Raw genomic sequence first — 21,997 nt, 5'->3', positions numbered from 1 at the left:
GAACCAGCTCTGGAAGTGAGAACTCGTGGGAAGGGACAAGATCATATCTAACACCCAGTGAGATGCTAATTAAATAAGGGGTTGGGATAGAAACACCACCAGGACGCAGGAAGTATCAGTAGAAGAATCCAAAGGGTAAGAATTTTAGCTCCAGTAAAGAAATGAACTTGAGGTCTAGAGGTTCAAACAGTGTCCAAGATTACACAGCACGTTACCAGCCCGGTCGGCCAAAGTGCAGGACTGGGCTCTCTCCCTAGAGAACATACAAATACATAGCCACACACACACATATACACATCCCACACACAGACACAGATCTGTACACACACAACCCCCATACACACGTGTACACACCCAACGCAGCTGACACCATACGTACGTAACACAGAATGAGCACTTCTGAGGAAATCCCGAGGCCACACCCACCCCGAGCATCTCCCTGGAGACAGAGCCTAGACACAGACCCACTGTCCAGGCACTTGCACCCCCTCTGTGCTCCCACCACCCCTCCCACCCCCACTTACCCGGATGACACTGACAAAGTCATCAAACTGGGCTTCCAGGGGGGCCCCTTGCTCTGGCAGGGGCAGGCGGTGGTACCTGCCAGGTGAGGGGGAGCAGCCCATCAGGCAGGCCACACACTGGGCATCCCCCTACCCTTGCATTCCCACGGGAGAGACAGGTGTGGGGAACGTAGCCCCGCCTCCAGCTGGTGGGACGGAGGCCACAGCAGGGAGCGGGCCCACACGCTGAGGTCCGCCCAGGACTGGCCGTCGGTACCTGTAGGTGGGCTGCAGGAAGAGGGGCCGCTTGTACACCTCCTCGGTCACCTGCACATCATCCTCACCCCGGATGGCCACGGCGTGGGGCTCGCCCCGCATGTCCTCGATGTTGTGGTACACGTGGTACGTGTTCCCGCTCAGCTGGGCAAAGTCGTGGACCTAGATGGAGGTGTGGGGGTCAGAGGGCCTTCCTGGCTGAGCTCTGGAGTGACTGGGCCACACCAAGGGCATGGACAGGCTGCTTTTCCCCCGGGGAACTACATGGCCAGGGATGCTCTATATGCCCTGGCAATCCTGAGGCAGCCCCCTAGGCTAGGCTCCCATGGCCCACACTGGGGCCAGGTAGGAAGGGCTCCGCTCAGTGGGCAGCAGGAATTAGCTGCCAGACAGAAGGCCAGGGTGAGGCTCGGTCAGCTGGGAGCTAGAGAGGAGGCCTGAAAGGAAGATGGGAAGACTACTGATGGTCAGTGCAGCCTGGTTCCTGCCCACGGAAGTATGGGCAGGAGACAGCATGACCCCCACACTCCATTTACACAACTCTGTGGTGTGGCTACAGCCTCACGGATTTTGACAAACCTTGCGGAGAAGGAAGACAGGAACCTCAGACACAGACAGAGGCCCACAAGAGAAGGGGTTCACCCCAGGCCTCACATCTCACGGAAGACTGAACTTCAGTCTTGGGCTCCTAGTCTAGTGCTGTTTTCACTCCACCAGGCCCCTTTCTAAATAAAGATGTGGAGTATGGAATAGAAAGGAGGGTGCAAAAGGGACCGAAGCAAACAGAGTCGAATAGGAAGTCCTTCCTCCGGCTGCCCGTGAACGGGCCTTGCAGTCAGCCACCACCCAAGCAGGGCGGATACTTAAGTGGGTGAGTACGGGCCAGTGAGAGCAACGCTGAGCTGTGGGCTGGGGTCTCAACTCAGCTGTCGGAGGCCCCCCAGGGAGGGGGCCTCCCACCCATACCAGGGGCCCTCACCTCTTTCCGGATGGCCAGCTCTAAGCTCTCCGCCTGGACCCCAGGTCCAAGGCCTTGCAGGTTCTCGTGAAGGTTCTGCTTGTCTCGAGGGGTGCAGGGCACAAAGTCCTCCTCAGCACGCAGAAACAGCACAGGCTCCTCCCGCACACAGAAGATGACGCACTCCTGCCAGGAGCCCGAGGAGGATGGAAGCCATCACCACTACGGGCGTGGGCTCCCGCTCCACTACCCACCTCTGGTCCTCGGAGCAGGCCACTGCCCCTCCTCAAGGGCCTATCACCCCACCCTGACCCTACAGCCTGACTCCCCCAAGAAGCAGAGCTCAGCCCGAATGCCACCTGCTCCTGACCCTCCCTCCTCTCAGGGCCAACGTCCTTCATCTGAATCTTACGGTGTTAATTCCCACTTTGTAGTAACATTATCAATACATCTTTTCTCCCTTCATGGACTAGAGGTTCCTCACAGGTAGAATCATATCCTGGTCATTTTCATATCCCCATAATTCCTAGCACGGAGCCCTGGATAAATCAAGTGCTTGAAAAACATCAGCTGAAGAGATGAATGCCCACTGCCACCATGTAATCATTCATTCACTGTGTACCATCCAGAGGGAGATAAGTGGACAGACCCCACGCTGGAGGAACCTGCAGTCAAGCTGGGAAAATGGGATCAACACAGCTAACACCCCCACCCCACTCTGGTTCATTCAAAGGCTCTCCCTCTTAACCCCAGGTCAGATCGGATACTGGGAGCCTGCAATGAGCCTGAAATCACCGTGGACCCTTAGCCTCTGTCCTGGAGACACTCAAAACCCCACTTCGACAGCAGGCAGGAGAGAAGCATCACTAAAAGCAGGCACTTGGAGCCCAGGTGTCTGGGTTTGGGTCCTGGGACACCACCCATGAGCTGTCACTTATCCTCTCTGGGCCTCGGTTTCCTCCTCTATAAAATGGGAAAATAACTGCCCCACCCTCACAGGGTGGATATGAGGCTAGTTATGTTCGTTCTGATCATCAGCCTGAGACTCTCTCGTTATGACCTGGCCCCTCTTCTCACCCAGTCACCCTGTCCACTTCCTCTGAGGTTCTGAGTGGGGGGTATGAAGGACTTCGGATCTTGGGGCTCCCCGTCTACACAGGACAATGCAATAAACATTCGCCCATAATTTCCCAACCATGCTGACCACAATGACCACCACGGGATTCAGGGCCTCGTCGGGCCTGGTCCAGGTTGCCAGCCGCCCTCCCTGTCACACGGCCAGACTCCTCCAGAGTCTCTGAAGTCATCCCTCCTGGGACCCACTTCCCCCAGATCTAAGGGTCTCACCCCTGCCTCAGAAGTGACCGTGCTTACCTTGTGTCCGTCCTTCTGGAGTTTTTGGAGGACCTGCCTGAAACCCAAGAGGCTGGGCTGCCCCATGCCAAACACGGAGAGCCCGCCCCGCACCTGCCGGAAGTTGGGGGCCCCACAGCTCCGCACAGTTCCCAGGACGTCCATCTTCTCAGAAACATCCCGTACCAGGAAGTAGCGTCCCTGGCAGTGGGAAAGCCACAGGGGGTCACTCAGAGGACTCAGGTGGGGCTCTGTCCCAGGTCCCAGGGCACAGGGAGCAAGGAGATGGGGTGGGAGCGGGGAGATGAGACATGGTCCTCAAGTTCTCTGTAGGCTCATAGAAAAAAATAGATAAAATACGTAACCATCTGTAATCTTGGGAATGGCATCACAAGAATGCAGGAAAAGGAAAGACAACTCCTCCTGAGTGGGAATCTGAGAAGGCTTCATGTAGGAGGTGGCATCTGAGCCAGGCCTTGAAGAAGAAGAGCAGGGAGAGGCACTCCAGGGACAGGAAACTGAAGCTGGCTGTGGGGTGGACTCACAGCTCTGGGGGAGAAAGACAAAGGTCCCTCACCCCCAGAGGAAGTGCATGGAGAACAGGCCCGAATAGGAAGTTATAGCTAGGAAAGCAGGAATCAACTAGAGAAGACTGTGCTACAGACCAGTAGGTCTCTTCTCCCTCCCGCCGGGGTGAACGGATGCCATAACTACAGAGAGAGAAAAACACTATTCGGGGATCAGGAGTGAGCTAGGGAACCAAAAGAGTTCACTCTTGGGGGAAAAAGAACCCTGAGGTCATCTTGTCCACCCCCCTGCCTCTGGTGGGACCACACAGACATTGCTGGCACATAAATGGGACCAGTTCTTCCAGATGCCAGAAATTCCCAGCTATTTTTTCAGCAAATACAGGTTAATCGTCAATTATTCATTCATCGTTCATTCATTTACTATTTACTGAGCACCTACATTGCACCCAAGCACTGTTCTGGAGCCTAGGGCTACAGCAGTGAACAACATAGATAAAAGTCATCTGTCCTTGTGGACTTTACTTTCTAGGGGATATTTAAGGCAATAAATAAATAAATAAATAAAATAGGGATGGGGTGTAGTAGGCTGAGGCCAGGCAGGGGATGGACGGAGAGAGAAGAGCAGGAGCTCCACAGGGCAGGAGGAATGGGCCCCAGGAAACCAGGGGGTGAGAGTAAGTGGGACGAGGACACCAGAGGTTGGGGTGAGACAGTGAAACAAAGACTAGGGACAGTAGGGAAAGCCAGAAGAGATAAGGGAGAGAAGCTGTGATGAAGGAGGACAGGAGGGGAGAGGTCTGACCTCACCTGCACCAGGTAGTGCTCAGGAGTGGTGTCTGAGAGCCGGCCCAGCGTGTAATGGGCCTTGAGCAGCTCATCGTGGATCTGAAACTCCTCTTTGCAGTTGTACCTGCCGGGGGCAGAAAGAGACCAAGTTAGGCAACCTCCATGACCAGACCCCACATCAGGGCCAGCCCACTCCCACCCACGTGGCTACCTATTTGTGGCAGAGACTGCCCCTTGTACCCCAATATCCACTCTCCCCTTCGTCAGCAATAGATAGAACCCTGGAATTGGGAGTGAGCCATTCAACTGAAAATTGCATTTCCCAGCCTCCCTTTTAACTAGTATGGTCATGGGATTCAGTTCTGGCCAAGGAGATGTGAGGAAAAGTGATGTGTGCAACCTCTTGGCTATTCCCTTTAAAGGAAGGTGTGTGCCTTCTACTCTTCTCTCTTTGTCCCTGGCTGGCATCCAAAAGTGATGGCAGGAAGTAGATGTTGATGACGGTGGGGTAACAAGAGAAGAGGAGCCTGGCTGATGGTCACGGAGCAGCCATTCCAGACTGGTGCACTTCCTGAACTTTTAGGGGACAGACGCTTCTGTCTGGTGCAAGGACTTCCATGTAGGGGTTACTTTGGTCCTGGATGGTCCCTCCATCAGATTGTCTCTGAGAGCAACCTCCACACGGACAATCGCACAGCAGAGTGAGGCGGTGCCGACACAGGCTTTGGGACTGTGTGCCCTGGCCATGACCCACCTCCCCTTGGTAACTCCACGCTGTTGGAGTTACTCTCTCTCTCTATAGCCCTGTGTCCAGGGATTCCCACCTCCTAGGGCTGCTGTGCGAGTCCAATGCATTAATGAATGTAAGCACTTAACCCAGTGCCTTGGGCAAGGTTAGCGCTTACCAATAAAATTATTACTAGGAGTAGTCTTACCTCCATACAAAACCTTTTCAAACAAAACCCACGGGTACAAATCCAGGTTTCTGCAGATGCTACACCAGGGGGAGGTCTGTGCACTCAAGACACAGAAAGCTTCTGTGCTGATTTTAACAATGAGTAAGACGCAGCAGCCCAGAGCTTGTGATCTGGTGTCTGATCCTCTTTGCAAAAGAACTGCCTCTAGGAAAGGCAGGGTGGTGGGATGTGTGGGGCAGGGAGCAGTCGCGGAGGAGACAAGAGACCTGGGTTCCCGCTGCCAGGTCTTCCTCTGTGACCCTGCACGGTCAAGGAAATCTCTCTACCTCCCCAAAACCCAGTTTCTGTATTTAGGTCAGCTGTTGCCTCTGATCAGGAGTCAGGAAACCTTTTATGTCAAGGACCAGACAGTAAATATTTGAGGCTTTGTGGGTCATACCGTCTGTTACAACTACTCAACTCTGCAGTTTAAGTGTTAAGCACCCACAGATAATATGTAAGTGAATGGGACTGGAAGTGTTCCAATAAAACTTTATTGCCAAAAACAGAGGCCGGGCTGGATTTGCCCCACAGGATACAGTTTGCCAACCCCTGTGTGCGATGCTCTTTAAGGTCCCTTCCACCTCAAACACGCTACCACCCACGGAGGACTGCACTCATGGTGGCTCCAGGAGGCAGGCACGGTTCCTTTATGGCGGATTTTTACAGCAAGCCATGACTTTCCTGAGCCACACCACTTCCTTAACAATTCTGAACATCATCCCCACATGTCCTGAGAAGGAAACTGAGGCCCAGAGAGGGAACAGACTTGCCCAAGGTCCCAGAGCAAGGCCCAGGACACCTGTCTCCAACACTGCCCTCAAGGCCCAAACCTAGTTTTATCATCTCTAATAGAGAGACTACATATCAAGTCTCTTTTATATAACATCTCTTTTCCTCCCCTCATCATGAACCCAGGAATGTATTATGGTTATAATTTTCCTGTCAGGTCCCAAAGCCAACAGGCTGGACGTATCATTCCCACCCTCAGGTTTCCTTACACAGAAGGCCCCATCTGCTAGTTCCCTGCCAAACTTCTATGCGTGGAATATATTTCATTCTTAACTCATTGTGTCCTATTTCCTGTGTCCTGGAGGGGCCCAGCGGCAGGGGGGCAGGGGAGCAGGGGAGCACTGCAGACAGAGTCAATGTAAGACAAGGCTTCCCGACTTCCCAGGAGACGGATCCAATGCCCCTTCCATCTTCCCGGTCTCAGGCTTGCTCCCCAGCACCCGCTCCTTCACTGGGCCCCACAGGACAGACAGGGATACAGGGACCCTTCCTGACCCTCTTCCTCTGGACGCACACAGTGTGTCCAGGTCTCTCTCAAAACAGGGTGCCAAAACAAACCCTCAGCCTCCTCCGGGAATGTCCCTGAAGGACCTAATTAGGACAGTTGACCACCAGCCTCTAGCTTTTTCAGCCCAAGGCTCTTTCATGGCCTGGTGTTAACCTCAGTTTCCAACCATGATTACTAGTTGTAGAAAAAAAAATGAGTCTAAATTTTATGCGTCTAAGTATATAAACTCTCTTTGAAAATGTTCAGCCAAAAATTATTTTCCAAAGAGTGTCTCCGCAGCCACTCCTCCCTCTCCACGCCACGGGCACTATGGACACAGTCAGTAACAGAAGCTAAGAGACCCACGACAGAGTCTCTGCCACCTCTGCTGTGTGACTCCAGAAAAAGAGCTTCATCTCTCTGGGCCTCAGTGTCTTCTCATCTATGAAAATGGATTGTAGGCTTACATTCAGTGCTGCACGCCACCACCCCTGCAGGCAGCTCCCCCAGCCATGTCTTCCACGGACATGGTCACGTTACCCTGACACTCACGTGATCACAACGGGGGCCACCTTGTTGGGGATGATGGACTTGGCCTTACTGTTGTGCAAGCCCGTGGTCTGGAAGGAATGGACGCTGAGTGATTGCCTCCCATCCATGGTGCCGCCGCTCTGGAGCCCCTCGAAGGGGGCACTGGCTGAGACCGTCTGCTGGGCTGTGCTGGCCGTTGTACCCATAGTCTGCCAGCAGCCTCGCTATCAAAGACCTGTTGGGTGACAGGGTGTGTGGTCAGGGGAGGGGTGGGGAAAGCCAGGACAGGACGGGACCTAGTCCACCCCTCTCATCCACCGTATGTACAGACACAAAGTCAGAGGCCCAGAGAGGGCCAGCTCACCCTGTAGCTGGAGACAGAGGGTAGGGGTGCCACCTACCACATGTTTGCCAAGTGCTTGCTTTGTGCTTGGCCCTCTGCAGGAGCTTTGGGGGTTATGGACATAGAGAGACATAAAGATGGAGCCCCCAACCCTCAGAGTACTCTTCTGGCAAAAATAAGACAGTCAGGAAGGGGTTACCCCTGCACACCAGGCAGGGACTGAGGGCTCCAGGTGACTGGGTCGGGCCACATGGAGGCCAGGTCTTCCAGACTAGAAATAGGAGACCTGCAGGAGAACCAGTGGCAGGTGCAGAGGGAAGTCAGCCTTGGATGTAGAGGGTCTGGATGGGAACAGGATGCAGGAGGACATTCTAGCGATGAATGTCACAAAATTAGGCCAGGGGAAGTCCAGACTGGGTGAGCTCTCAGCAAATCAAGGGTCCCATGAAAGCACCAGGCCCCTGAACTTGACAACCAACAATATCAACTTCAACGTCATCAATCAACAAGCAAAGCTTCTGCTCCACATGAGGCCTGTCGGGCATCCTTATGGAGAGTTCTCTCCTAGGGAAACACGGGAAGGACATATGCAAAAATGGGCTACAAGGGCAGTGCCGTTTGTAATAAAACACTGGAAACAACCTCCGGCCAATAATGGGGGGATTTGTTGAATAAATTATAGGACCTATCTAAGGTGGATGTTTAACAACGTCACATTGATGGATGTGGCCCCACATCTCAGAAACAGGACTGGAAAGAGCAGGTAGCCAGGCAAGTTCAGGCCACAGCACCACGTCAGTTCCTGAAAGCGCATCAGGAGAAAAGTCTGGCAGCATGCACTCCAAGATGCTAACACGAGTTATCACCAAGTCATGAGCTTACAGGTAACGTCACTTTCTCCTTTGTGCTTCTCTGCATTTTCAGATTTTTCTCCTCTGAACACCGAGTCAAAGCTTATTTAAAACAAATAAGAGAATGGCTGGGGAAGCGGGCTGGGAGACCTGTTGAGGGCTCCTACAGAATGTGGGAAGGATTGGCTCTGGGGTCCAGACATGGGAGACAGAACTTTCTGAGAGCCCAGCAACCGCTGGGTCCCCACGGCACTAACGGCGCAGGATCAGGAAGGGGACGGACCAACGTGCCCTGCCAACCCCCCACCCCGCCTGCACCCTGCGATGGGTCCACCTGCAGAAGTCCAGGGACAAGCACAGCAGTCCTTAGACCACAGCAACTCCCCTGGCTGCCTTCAGCTAGCACGAGCTGCTCTGCGTGCGCACCCGGAGCCGATCTGCGCCAACCTCCACTCTCCCCCTCCCAGCGGCGGCCCCTTCATAACCAGCGGCGGCCCCCTCATAACCAGCGGCGGCCCCCTCGTAACCAGCGGCTGCCCCCTCGTAACCAGTGGCGGCCCCCTCATAACCAGCGGCGGCCCCCTCGTAACCAGCGGCAGCACCTCAGGAAGTGGATGGTGGAGTCAGGGGGCTCGGCAGGCCAGTCTGAAGGCTGAGCTCACTGTGCCTTCTCTCCCCCAGACCCCGAGTCAACCTTCCTGGCCCCAAGTCGGGTGCTCCCCAGGCCCCACCCCCCATGGCTGTGTACTCAGGCTCCCCTCCCCAGAGCCACCGAGACAGAATGAGTAACTCCATGCTGTGCCTCCCAGAACCTTCCCAAACCACCAGCCATCCCTCTCTCACTCCAGTCTGGAAAGGGCCCCCTTCTCTCCCTCCCGCCCAGACTTGTCATTCTTGAAAACTCCCAGAAGCTACATGACAGTTTTGTTAACAAGCACACCTTGTGTTTACAAGACTCTCCACACCCTGTCCAATTTCTCTCTCTCACTTTATTTTTTGGGGGGAGGAGGAGGGGCAAGGTGTCAAAGGTGGAGGGAATGAGCCTCTGTTCCTAAACAGAAACACAAGTGGCTCAGAGAGGGTGAGGGGCTCCAGAGGAGACCCTCAGCTGGCCAACAGCAGAGCCAGGACCTTCTCTCCAGTTCTCGCCACTTCTCCTGCCATGGCAGAACCCCAATGTAGTTCACCAAAGTCTCCCAGACCCCTCTCAGCAGGCTGCGCCAAGGAAGCACGGGTGAGAACAGCCGCCTCCAAGAACACGGGTGGCTGTCTAGAAGGAGGGCATGACAGAGGACACAGCTGGCTACTGCCGCCTGTTCCCATTGGGCTGATTGAGACCCCTTAGTAGGTGCTCAATTCCCACACGGGGACCTCAGAATTGAGCCTGCTGTAGGTAAGAACCTAATAACTATCTGTTCGAGGCATGAGGAAACCCGGGAAGCCAGTGCTAGCATGCCCATTTAACAGACAGAAAAGTGGGGACTCCCACGTCCTTGCACCTATCAGGGAACACAGTGGTTCCGACTCTCTGTGAAGCACACTGGCTGGTTCCCATCTCAACCACAAACTAGTGGCGTGATTTTGGGTGCATGGCTTAATTTCTCTGAGTCTCAGTTTCCCCAACTATTGACTGAGGACCATAAGTGGACCTCCCTAATTGGTCTGCATGATAATGAAACAAGTGACTGTGTTTGTAAAGCAACACCAACCCAAGCTGACACACAATGAGACCAGGACCAGGGGTCTCGCCCCAACACCGCCCATAAAGGAACAGTCTTACGGATAAGGGACTGTGCCCTGTGCCCTGGCTCTCATCCCGGGAAAACGGCCGGGCAGACGGGACTTGGCCACAGCAGCTGCCTGGCTCTGATAAAACACAATTACAAGTCTCCCCATTTCGCTCTGTCCAGCGATCCACGTAAGGCTTCCATCTGCTCCTGGCCTTAATCAAGAACCAGGAATAGGCACATCCCCTCCACAACCTGCCCATCGGAAAACGGATTTGGACTGACCACGAGCCACCAGCCCCTGACTGCACAGACTCCAGTTGTTTCTCTCCTTCTCCCGTACCCCACATAATCTACCCTTCACGGCACAGCCAGAAGCATCTTTTAAAACGCTAAATCACACCATTGGCCCTCCTTCCTTGTCTCCTCTTCTGTAAAGTAGGCTCATTAACTCTGTTCGCCTCCCCTCAGGGTTGCTGTCAGTAGCAAAGACAGAAACACCACAAAGACACCAAAAAAACCAGGCTGTACGAATAGAATGATCATGGGAACACGATGGCAGTAGGCAGAGGGCACTCGGGCAGAGGACAGGTCATTCCTTCCCTCGCCCTGTAACAGGTAAACCCCTCACCCTGGAGCAGCAGCCCCCCCCCATCTCTGCCTGACCCCCTCCCCTTGCCATGGCGCTCCAGCCCCATTGGCCATGTCCTCCTCCCCCTTCCAACACCCCAGGCCCACACCTCTCACGAAGGCTCCAAACTCACCACCCTTGAGTGCCTGGGACACCTTCCGCTTGCCCACGTGGCCCTTCTCAGAGAGGCCCCTCCGAGCCCCTCCACCCCGACAGCCCTTCTCCATCTCATGAGCCCCTTTTCTTTCTTAATCAACTCATTGACGGGATTATGTGTGTAGCAGCCGTCTTCCCGACTCCCTAAGAGCAGGACGGTGACTGACTTGTCCATACAGGGACCCCCGCCCCAGAACAACACCTACTGCCCAGTAGATGCTCAGGAAATATTCATGCGATGAACAGATGACCAACCTGAGGGCATCTGCGGTTTTCAGGACTCACAGAAGAGTGAGTGTCCAGCACCAAGGAACAGGTCTCAGCCCTCCGGAGGAGGATATGGGGAAAGCTGCTCCCACCTCACACTCCTCTCACCCGGACTGCCCTCCTCCCCTACCCTCCTACATTCTACCCACCCTTGGAGGTTAAAGCCCAGTTCCTCCAGGAAGCCCTCCCTGACTATACACCCACCCCACCCCAACCTCTCAACTCCCATGGCTCATTATGCATCACAAAACGGGACACTCCATTCCTTTCCACTGCACGCTGTTCCCGGCAGGGGCCATCCTGTATCCTTCCTGGCTGTCAGCTGCCTGGCTCAGAGGAGGAGCTACTCACATAACTGCTGATGGAACGCACTGGCTCCATCCCTTTACCTCCCCACCCTGCCTTGTTGACTGGACCAAAGACAGCATGCAATAAATAGGCACAAAAGATGGGAAATGTTTAAACAGGCACTTATTCCTGAGGGGGTGACTGGGTGTTGTATTTAGTTTCTTTTTTGCTCATCCATCGCTTCTAAATTCCCTACCATGAACACGATCACTTTGGGAATGTTTTAAAAAAAAAAAGTTATTTGTAATCGTTTCAAAGTTGGACAAAGGTGGCAGCTTCTCACCCAGGGAATCCCTATACCCTCACTCCAAAAGCCCCCTGTACCCCTCCATCTCTGTGCCTTTGTCCCCAGCCCTCCGCCTGAGTGCCCTCTGCCTATGGTCACCCTGTTCCCATGATAAGCACTCCATTCATACAGCCTGATGGGAGTTTTTGTATCTTTGGGCTTTTTCTGTCTTTGCTACTGACAATTACCCTCGAGGGAGGTGAGACAAGGTTTATGATGCCCCACTTCACAGAAGAAGAAACAGCTAGCCAATGATGTGAATTTCCCCAAGCTACATGGCTCAGAAGAGGCAGAGTCCTGGTTTCTGCCAAGTGACCCATCACCTCATGTGTCCTGAGGACACCCAGACCTGCCCCTTCGCAACCTCTGCCCCTCAGCCTCCTTCTCTTTCAAACTGGGATGAGATCAATTTAAAACAATAAAGCCGTCTGGAGTCTGGGATTGCAGGAGACCTACACCTGCTAAATTATATGTTTCTGAAATGTTTTTATTTTTTCTAAACTGAAAAAAAATGTTTGAGTTAAAAACAGAAGGTGGAGGAATGTTTGGAAATGCTGCCACATGTTTAGCAGTGAGGCTGCCACTGGGGGGTGACCTTGAGTCCTGGGTCTCAGCCCACAAACAACGGGGAGACTTTGAAGGTCTGAGGTCTGACAGGGACATGCGTGCCATCATTGTCACACATTGAGATGACACCTCAAGGTGGACTTGGAGCCGGGAGTAGACAAAGGCGGGCAGGGTAGCAGGGTGGCTATCTGAGGAGCCATGGTAATTGGGGGCCAGCACATGGGAGCAGCAGAGTGGGGGGGATCACATAGCAGATGGGACCCCTGAGCTGAGGTAGGAGCTGCAGATGCAGGGACCAGCCCTGCCCTCGGTGAGGGGTCAACAAACCTTCTCTCAGCCCCCCTGACAGGTGTAGGGCAGCCAGCAAAGACCTCGGCACTTGTCACCATATACTCTGCCATGGGCCTGAAGCACCTGGTATTTGGGACTCTAAGGAAGGAAAAGGGCTCCTTCCAGCACCCTCAGTTGCCTGTGTCCAAGCCTGGAGAGCCCTCCACCTCTGGAGCTCTCCACGTGGGTCAGCTCTGCCTGATAGAAAGCTCTGTCTATATGGGATCGTGGGTTGGGGAGGGGAGAAAAGTCTATAGCGAACATTTTGAGAACAAGTGGGAAAATCTGACTATGGATAGTCAATTGGATACATAAGTTAACTTCCTTGGGGGTGATGACATTGTGGGTATGGGGAGAATTTCCTTATTCTTAAGAGGCTGAAGTGTTTAGAGGCAAAGCATCTTGCTGTCTATGACGTTCATATGGTTGAGGGGGGGGTTGGGGGAGGCAAATGGAACAAATTTAGCAACTGGTAAGAACTGACACGCGTTCACTGTACTCTTGTTGCAACTTTTCTGCAGGCTTAATATTTTTCAAAATAAAAACTGGGGCTAAAAACATTTTTAAAATAAAATTTTTTAAAACTGTTTGAAGCTTTCTTAGGAGAAGCTAGTGTTCCACATATTTCCCCTGGTTTTCTGCCTTAAAGGAAGACTCAGAGAATGCACCTCATCTGGAGGAAGAAAGTTTGTAAGCCACAGGTCAAAAGGGGTCACTATGCAAGTGGCTTGATCCTTGAAATTTTGATATTTTCCGACCTAATTAGCCGCCAGGACTTAAAAATCAGGTGCTGGTGCCCCTGGGGGGATCCCAGCAGTCCTCGTGGGGCCTCCCTCCCTCAGGAGGGTGCTACTAGTTTAACCCTTGTCTTGGGGCAACCTGTCCACTTGTCCTCCACGTCATAGCACCCGTAGCCCTTCATTTTCCCAAGTCCTTGAGTCCCCCAGCCTCCTGGCCACTCTCCTGTGAGTGACCTTGTCCTGTCTGTCGTCAGGCCCCAGCAGTCCAGACACAGGCCACATGTTCTAACCCCCTGAGAAGAAATTGGCCTGCCTCCCTTATTCTGATCACAGCCATTGGGCTGACTCCTGCCCCTCGAAAGCCTTTCTGCTCCCTCTTCTTGTGCTGTGACACACGACTTTCTCACACGACTTTCTAGTCCTAAGGCAGGACTGACTCTCTTCCCCCCCCCACCCCACCCCCGCCCCGGAAATCTCCCTGGGTGAGGATCTGCAGTCCCTGAAGCGCTGGCCCAGCGGCTCATCCTGGGAACATCCTCAGGTTTGGTCAAAATGCCCCAGATGCCTCCATCCCCCTTCCCTCCCTGCCATCTGTATTAAACAAACCAGGTGAGGAGCTAGCTGAGCTCATGGCTGCCCAGGTCCAAGACTACACTCCCCATCTTCCTGGCAGCTACCTGGGGCCTTGTGACTAATTCTAGCTAATGGAATATATGGGGCAGTGTCACATGGCAAGTTCCAGAACCCTTCCTATGAGCCGCCTCTCCTCCCTTCCTGCAGCCTGCTGCCTGGGACACAGATGTGATGACTGAATTTTTGCCTGCATCTTGAACCAAGAGCACGTGAAGCCATACCACACCCTAGGAATGGTAGAGCTCAAGCTCCCCAAGGAATCCATGGAGTAGACCCATCAACCAGGCATGGACTATAAAGCTCTCGACTTGGACAGGACGTACCGTGTTTCCCCGAAAATAAAACCTAGCTGGATCTTATATTAATTTTTGCTCCAAAAGACGCATTAGAGCTGATGGTCTGGCTAGGTCTTATTTTCGGGGAAACAAGGTAGAAATAAACTTCCATCTTATGTAAACCACTGTTGCTTGGCTTTTCCTATTACCCACAGCCAAATCTAATCCTGACTAATGCACGCCGTTATTTTTAGGTTTGACCCTCAATGACCACATGCCACATGGCAACAGGACAGAACTTACTTCTTTCCTCTCTGGTGGGAGAATGTCGAGTTTCCCTGCTGGTGAAAGTCAGGTTGCACTGTGGGCTGGCAGTTCCATGCTCAGGCCAAGCAACCCCAGGACCCGCGAGCCCAGCCCGTGCTGCGGCCATGGGGGTTCACAGAAGGCAGAAAACATGGTCCCCAGCCCCCAGGGCCTGCGGGGTCGCTGAGGAGGCGCACACAGGTGACAATTAGAGCACCGTCAATTGTAGACAGTGTGATGCTTCAGCTTTCCCCGAGTCAGCTGCAGCGTTTTAGAAAATTCCAAGCTGCTAAATGTTTACTTCATGTACTAGACAGAGGCTGGGCCCCCACTGCTTCAAAAAGGCAGACAGAGACTGTAAGAGTCTCTCCATCTAGAGTTTCTCTGTGTCCCTCTTGGGACCTTTCTGAGCAGGAGAACTCCCTAGAAAACAAGAAGGTATCATCTGGATAGGAGGTACTCTGGTTCTATCAGGGGAAGAGCAGGAAGAGGGGAGGGTAAACGTCCCCAGGGAAGGCACCCGTTAACTCTGGGAAGGGCAGCCATTCCGTTCCTGAAAAAGCCTGAAGCACCTGCCCTTCACCAGGTTCCAGGCAGCCTGGGCTTGAGGGTGGAGGGAGGGCGGAATGCTCCGGGGAGGCCCGCGGGGAGAACAGGGTTAAGAGTACCTGGACATGCTCACCTGCTCAGCTCCTTGGGCATTTCAAGGTCAGCAGAATCCTAGAGTCTCATGAGACGCCACCCAGGGCCCTGGCACTCTCCTGACTGCTTCCAAGGACTTTGCCCCAAAGGGCCAGTGGCATCTTATGCTTAGACCCCACTTCCTCCTCTAGCAACGTCACAGGGACCTGAAGCATCATTGGAGGGATCTGGGAAGAACCATGACCTAATTCTGGGGTCTGTCCTCATCCCTTTCAGTTCTGTGGCTTCCAGCCGAAAGTCCCTTTCCCATCCTCATCATCCCTCAATCGTTTATGAAAGTACAATGCGTAAAACAGCCAGAAGCAGAGCTGCTGTGCTGACTGCCAGCTCCGGAAGGGGGACGCCGAGCCTCCTGCCCCCCTAGGGAGGAGAAGCTCCATCCAGAGCGGCTGGCCAGAGACCCTTACAGCTTGGCCCTTCCCTGCCCCCATGCCTCTGTCCTCCCGGCCACAACCAGGGATGCCATGCCCACCCTCACCCCTTCACCTCATCCATAACATCCAGAGGAAATGCTTCCTCCCCCTCCAAGCCTTCCAGCACACAGCCTGTGCCCCACATGACCCTGGTCTTCAGCCTGCTGGCCTGGCATTGGGGAAGCACACGCCTCACCTCCTCCGGACCCACACAGGGTTGAACTCACAATAATCATAGGTTCCCAATGTCATTTTGCTAAATGATTTTCACATTCACTAACTCAGTTTCAGAAAAAGCCTATGAGAAAGGCAGAGGCACAGGCCATTACGCCATTTAGCAGATGGAAAAATTGAGGCTCAGAGAGTTCACTATATGACATAACGACAGAGCCAGGTCTCTGGTTTCACAACCCAGGCTCTTTCTATTGCATCACCCAGCCATCATTCTGCCATTTCTCCGGAAGCCATCCTCACTTTCCCAATAGACACTGGGAAGCTTATGCCAGGGACATGGCAGAAGACAGAGAACAAATCGGACCCAGAGAAGAGTGGCCCTTCCAGGGCCACAGCCTCTCACACACCCCTGGCAGCCAGATGCCTGGAGTAGGTAACAATGGAGTTAAAAATAGGGCAGGAGGCTGAGTGACCAGCTGCAGGAAACATCTGCTTTGGCTGCAGAACAAACACGGAGGAAGTCACCACGCTGCAGGGTTCCCTACTATGGGGCCAAGGGAGATCTGGGGATGAGGGGATGTGTTCATACCATTTTCAGGTCTATACCCAGGGCAGGGGCTCAGACCAGCCCCCCATCTGCCCTGGGCCTTGTTCTCCCAACACACACACACACACACACACACACACACACACACACGCAGTACAGAGTCTAAGTCCCCCTTGGGTACCAACATGTATCTTAGAGTTAGAATCAGAGATATCTTTGAAACCCTACTATGTTCCTCTCATTCTATACAAGAGGAAACTTAGGTCCAGAGTAGGTCAGAGACGTGCCGACAGTCACAGAGACCATGGACAGCAGGGTCAGGACCAGGGGTCTCCCACCCTTCTCCGCTGTACCTCCCTGCTCACCTGCTTCACTGAGCATGTCCACCCAGGGCCAAGGGAGGCCCGAGGCAGGAAGAGCTCTCCTGCTCCAGAGAATGAAGCACACCAAGCAGAGGAGACAGCTTTTAGCATAAAAGACTTCATTTAGACTCCAGGCATAACCACACGGCGATCCATACCTTCCCCCACGCCGGCCCAGCCCCCTCTCCAGCCTGTTGGTCCCCATCTCCCACCCTGTGCTCTGAACTCCAGCCAAGGTGAACACCTTATAGTCCCTGGAACAGACGACATCTCAACAAGCCTTTGCAAATAATTAACAATAACAAAACTAACAATAAGGAAGCAGAGGTGCATCTTACTGGGTCAGGGGTTGAGGGTGGGTGTTCTACAGTCTATATAACACCGAAATCATGCCTTTGAAAATCCTTTCAATGGTCCATAAAGGACAAGGCTCGGTCATCTCTCAGTTGGTCCATCTTCATCAGTTTTCCGCCAGCAATGAACAGAGGCCACTCTTCGCCTACCGATGAAGTCTGGGGATACACAGCAGCCTCATGCCCATCCACCCCACATCTGCCTGCCCTGCTCACTCCCATCCCCTGCACCAGGAAGCCTTCCTTAACCTACGCCCACACCCGCCACCTCCCACCAGGGATGTCGCCCCTATAAGGCCCGTCAAGTGCGGGCTGGGGCTGGCCTGCACTGGTATCCCTGTGCTTGGCACACGGAAGCCACCTGAATGAACAAAACTAGAAAAGTGTTTGAAGAACAACAACAACAAGAAGGTCAACTCTGCGGGTGTCGGTGTTATAAGCATAAATGAGACCATATACGGGGGTCGTAGCCCAGGGCCCAAGACACAACACACACTCCACAAATGCAGCCCAGTTTTGACTGCCTTATAGAAAATGGGGCAGGGGAATGACACTGACCTCTGGGTCCCACACAGCAGAGGAGGTTAATGAGGAAAGGCCACGGAGGCCAGAGGCCGCGGAGGCCCCTTTAGGCCAGGAAGGGGAGAGGGTGACTCCTGTTTGGGAAGCAGGTCCCACCCATGAGGGACAGTTACCGGACTGAGACCCCCTGGGTCTCTCCCATTGAGTGGTGTCCTCCTTGTCTCCAAGAGAGCCAAGAAAATCGGGTACCTATAAAGTCCCCTGAATTCCTCCATTACTCCTGACCAAACACATGAGCCTGATGAGGAATGTTCAACCCCAAATGGCTTGTCTCTACTCCCTCATGTTGTGCTAAGGTTTGAGGAGAGGTGCAGGGAGCAGAAACAATGGCAGCAGGTAAACCGTCCTGGACCTGGCAGGGGCCCAGGCACTGTGCTAAAAACATTTACCTGTCAGGTAACCCTTAGTTCTCACAGCATGCGCCGCAAAGCCCAGGGGTCCACAAGGTCAAAACTATTCTCAGGACAGTAATAAAACATCAGTGCCTCTCTCACCATGAGGACATTTGATGGAGCAAAAGCCATGAGGGTGACACCACTAGAGGCTCAGCAGGAGTCACAGCACTGGCCCCAACCTGGGCTGGTGATCACCCACAGAGGCTGACTATGTCAGTGTCACTTAAGAATGTCCTTGATCCATCAGTGAAACTAATTAATGTCCCCGAGTCTCAGCCCCTGAGTTCACATCTGTTAAATATTCTGTGTGATGACAGGGAGAGTGCACTTGGGCTGGTCACTGGAGTCAGACAAGTGTCTGGAGGAAAAGCACTTGCGACCTGTGTGAGCTGTGGCTCAGCTAGTCTCTGTCCAGGGAACACCACTTCAACTTGAAAGAGCGGACAGCAAATGGTGGGTACTCAGAATTGAGTGTTTGGTAGCCATTTTCTCAAAAATGAACAAGGTGAGCGTGTCCCTTCATGGAAAACAACTGACAGCATTTGTTGCCAATGATAAAGTCTGAGCTTTCCAGAGAAAAATTAGAATTTTGGAAAAGTTGCATCAGCCACTGTGAGTTTGGCAGCCTCCCAAAACATAAAGGTTTTGCAATATGTTAACATCATCCTAATGAAATGTGTCTACATTTGAAAGAGCTGTATGGGAACAATATGTCCCCAATGACCAATATTTGATGTTACAAAATCACTCCAATTTAACTTCAATTTAAAAGTTTCAAAAGAAAGAAATAGCAGGTCAAAGATCCATTCACAGTGCAAACTAGTCCAATGAATTTTAATGTAACAAAATATGCAAAATGCATTAACATGTTTTCAGATTCTACAATTCAACTAAACTTTAAGAAACTATCACCTGTAGAATTTTTATGTAGCAACAAAGGAAAATAGCCATAGACAAATAAAATCTCCATTTACCAAAAACCCATGTGTGTGAACCTGAATTTTCTTCAGATACTTTAATCAAAACCACATATCCCAACAGACTGAATGCATGAGCAGATATGGGAACCTGTCTTCTATGAAACCAGATGCTAAAGAGATTTGCAAAACTGCAAAGCCACGCCCCTCTTCCCACTATATTTTGTGTTTCGGAAAAGTTATTTTTTCAGAAAAAAAAATATTTTATTTATGTTAACATAGGAGTTTGCAATTGTTATTTTTAAAAGGAATGTATAAATATTTGTTTTTAAATATACTCAGTTTTAATTTCTAACATGGTAAATATCAATTTATGTATATAATCCACGTAAACAAAAGCTCTTTGGGATCTCTAATTTTTAAGTGTATAAAGGAAGGAGTTCTGAGACTAAAAAGTTTGCAAATAGCTGTCATTTAACCCTCCACAGTAACCTTTTGGTTTTGTGTACTAGCATTATTCCCATTTTGCAGGTGAAGTGACTGAGGCACAGAGACCCTGGGATAACTTGACCAAAGGTATGCAGGCGGCCAGGAGCCTCCACAGACATGCTCTTAACCTATAAGCTGTCCTTCACCTCACATTATGCTCCCAAAGGAAGTGCAGAACGATGCTACAAAGAAAACCACAGAGGTGAAAGAAGAGAAAATCGGTAAACATTTCCCTAATCTTGGGGTGAAAAAGAACTTTCTAGGCAAAATGATAGAGCAGACCTACAGTTAAATATTGCTAGATCAGACTACATAAAAAATGGTCAGCTTTTAATCAAAACAGGAAAAAAAAACCCACAAAGTTAAAAGGCACATGGTCAACTGGATAAAAATATTTACAACATATTTTTGTTATTCATCACATTCAGTATAAAGTTTTTTCCCAACAAATCAGAAAACCAGTACACCTTGAGAGTAAAACAGACCAATAAAACCCAAAAACCCAACAGAGAAGAAATACAAATGGCCAACAACCCTGAGAAGTAATGTGCATCCAAACATGTAGTTTAGTAAACACGAGAAACACCGAGAGGCCAAGTATTGCCTCTCGTGGGATCACAGGTACAGCTGGGTGAAAACACCGCATCAGTGTGAGCGCCCGGGGTCAGCTTCCCCCTAAGTACCTGGCGGGATGTAAACTGGTACGGGTCCCTGGGGAGCAATCTGGAAATAATTCTAAAATACCTTAACCACGTACAACCCTTTGACCCAGGGATTCTTTTATCAATTCATTCAAAGGAAACAATCCAAGATGCGGCCACAAGGTGTGTGGGACAGCTTTGTTTGTATCAGCCAAAGACTGGGAACATCTTTCCCGTCAATAGCGGTCGCAGTCGAATGTGTCATGGACACCATCCTGTGGGCATTGACAAGGATGGAGCATCGGACGAGTGTCACTAAGGAGACGTGCAGGTACAGAAGCTATGATAACGTAAGTGAATACTAGGAGTCCATTCACCTAAAATGCAAAAACAGGCCACACTAGTTGATGGTGTGGAAAGTCAGACAAGAAGTCACATCTGGAGCAGGAAGGAGGGGGTGGGCGTGGGTTACGGGGGCCCGGGGTGGGCAAGGATTCTGTTCCTGGTCGTGGGTGAGGCTCCAAGGACTGTGCTTACATCGTACGTCATCAGGCGGTATGTTTGTGACGTGTATACTTTTCTGTGCGTGTTGAACTTCAAGTTAAAAGTTTCAAAAGAAAGAAATAGCACTGCATTTACTGATCTAAGAAAATACCTACTGTGTGGTTACTTTAAAAAAGACACCAAACAATATTTCAGAGTTTTGTCCCATTAAACAGGAAGGAGGGCTCCTGTAACATACACACACACACACACACACACACACACACACACGAAAAATGTCTGGAAAGCTAAATCTCAAAACATTATAATGGTGAACCGTGGTTATTGCTGGGAAATGGGATCACAGATGATTTTTCTAATCTTCCTGAATATCTATATTTTTCTCTGATTTTCTTATAATGAACCTTATACTATTTATAGAAAAAAGGTGGGGGAAGACCTATACAGCTATGGCCTCCGATACCAGCAACTATGGTTCTGTGTCAGCCTTATAACCCAAATTGCCCCTGACCCCACAGGAAAAGGTCAGAGGACTGAGATGTCTGAGTTGTCACTGATGAAAAGCTAATAACCTCTTGGGGAAGGAACTAGGATATTGGGGTCAGACAGACCTGGGTACCCCCCAGTGCTGTCCCCCACCAGAGGCCCAGACGAGTTCCTGAGCCTCAGTTTCCCGACAGTGGAGTGAGGGTTAAACGAGGTCGTGGATGTCCCGGCCTAACCAGGTCAGTGCTCAGGGCAGATCTGACAGGCAGGGTCCTCCAGGTTCCACAGAAAAAGAAATGGCGGCCCAGGCTAGCTGAGCAACAACCTCTCACCACCAGCCTGCAACTCCAGGGAAGCCTCCACTGTCCCCACAACTGGCCTGCCTCCCGGCCCTGACCTCAGGAAGTGCCCTGCCCTCCCTGGACCTCAGTGCCCCCAGAGTGAAAAGCAGGCTAGGCTTTGAACTTGACCTCAAACCCCATTCCTCCCTCAAACCCCACTCCTACCATTCCCATGCAACCCCCACGTGGAAGGCGGTGGCAGGAAAGGTGGACCACAGATCCAGACCGGAAGTGACCTCATAGGATGAATGACAGGCCAACATTCCATCAGGAGCCCCACCTGCTGGTGACCTTCAGGGTCATGGGAGCCAGGAGTGGGTGGGCATGCAGAGGCCAAGGAGGAAACAGGATTTGCTGCGGAAGGCCAGGCACATGGCAGCCCCCCAGGCAGGGAAGTGACTTCATGTCACACTCTGTCCTCCTCGCTTCCGTCCCTGGCATGGCAGGGAGTTAACCCTG

General features: G+C 52.0%; 1 protein-coding gene across 11 annotated transcripts in view; it reads right to left on the bottom strand.

Moving 5' to 3' along the window:
- Positions 1 to 21,997, bottom strand: part of PALD1 (phosphatase domain containing paladin 1) — an 88,032-nt gene that overhangs the window by 30,474 nt on the left and 35,561 nt on the right. For 8 of the 11 annotated variants that reach the window (XR_013994970.1, XR_013994971.1, XR_013994973.1 and 5 more), the window contains exons 2-7: positions 7,194 to 7,407; positions 4,428 to 4,530; positions 3,112 to 3,291; positions 1,759 to 1,923; positions 781 to 941; positions 525 to 600 (exon numbers count right to left, since the gene is read on the bottom strand). Coding sequence is in view for 7 of the 11 variants with exons in the window: in XM_081074087.1 (XP_080930213.1) it covers positions 525 to 600; positions 781 to 941; positions 1,759 to 1,923; positions 3,112 to 3,291; positions 4,428 to 4,530; positions 7,194 to 7,378 (870 nt within the window). In the remaining 4 variants the exon portion in view is untranslated. The remainder of the gene's footprint in view (positions 1 to 524; positions 601 to 780; positions 942 to 1,758; positions 1,924 to 3,111; positions 3,292 to 4,427; positions 4,531 to 7,193; positions 7,408 to 21,997) is intronic. The other 3 variants (XR_013994972.1, XM_081074081.1, XM_081074082.1) reach the window with 2 other exon arrangements.

Source organism: Rhinolophus hipposideros (genome assembly GCF_964194185.1).
Source record: "Rhinolophus hipposideros genome assembly, chromosome: 15".
In the NCBI taxonomy this organism is placed as follows: Eukaryota; Metazoa; Chordata; class Mammalia; order Chiroptera; family Rhinolophidae; genus Rhinolophus; species Rhinolophus hipposideros.
Note: the sequence above shows the minus strand (reverse complement) of the source record. Positions and strands in the feature narration are given on the sequence as shown.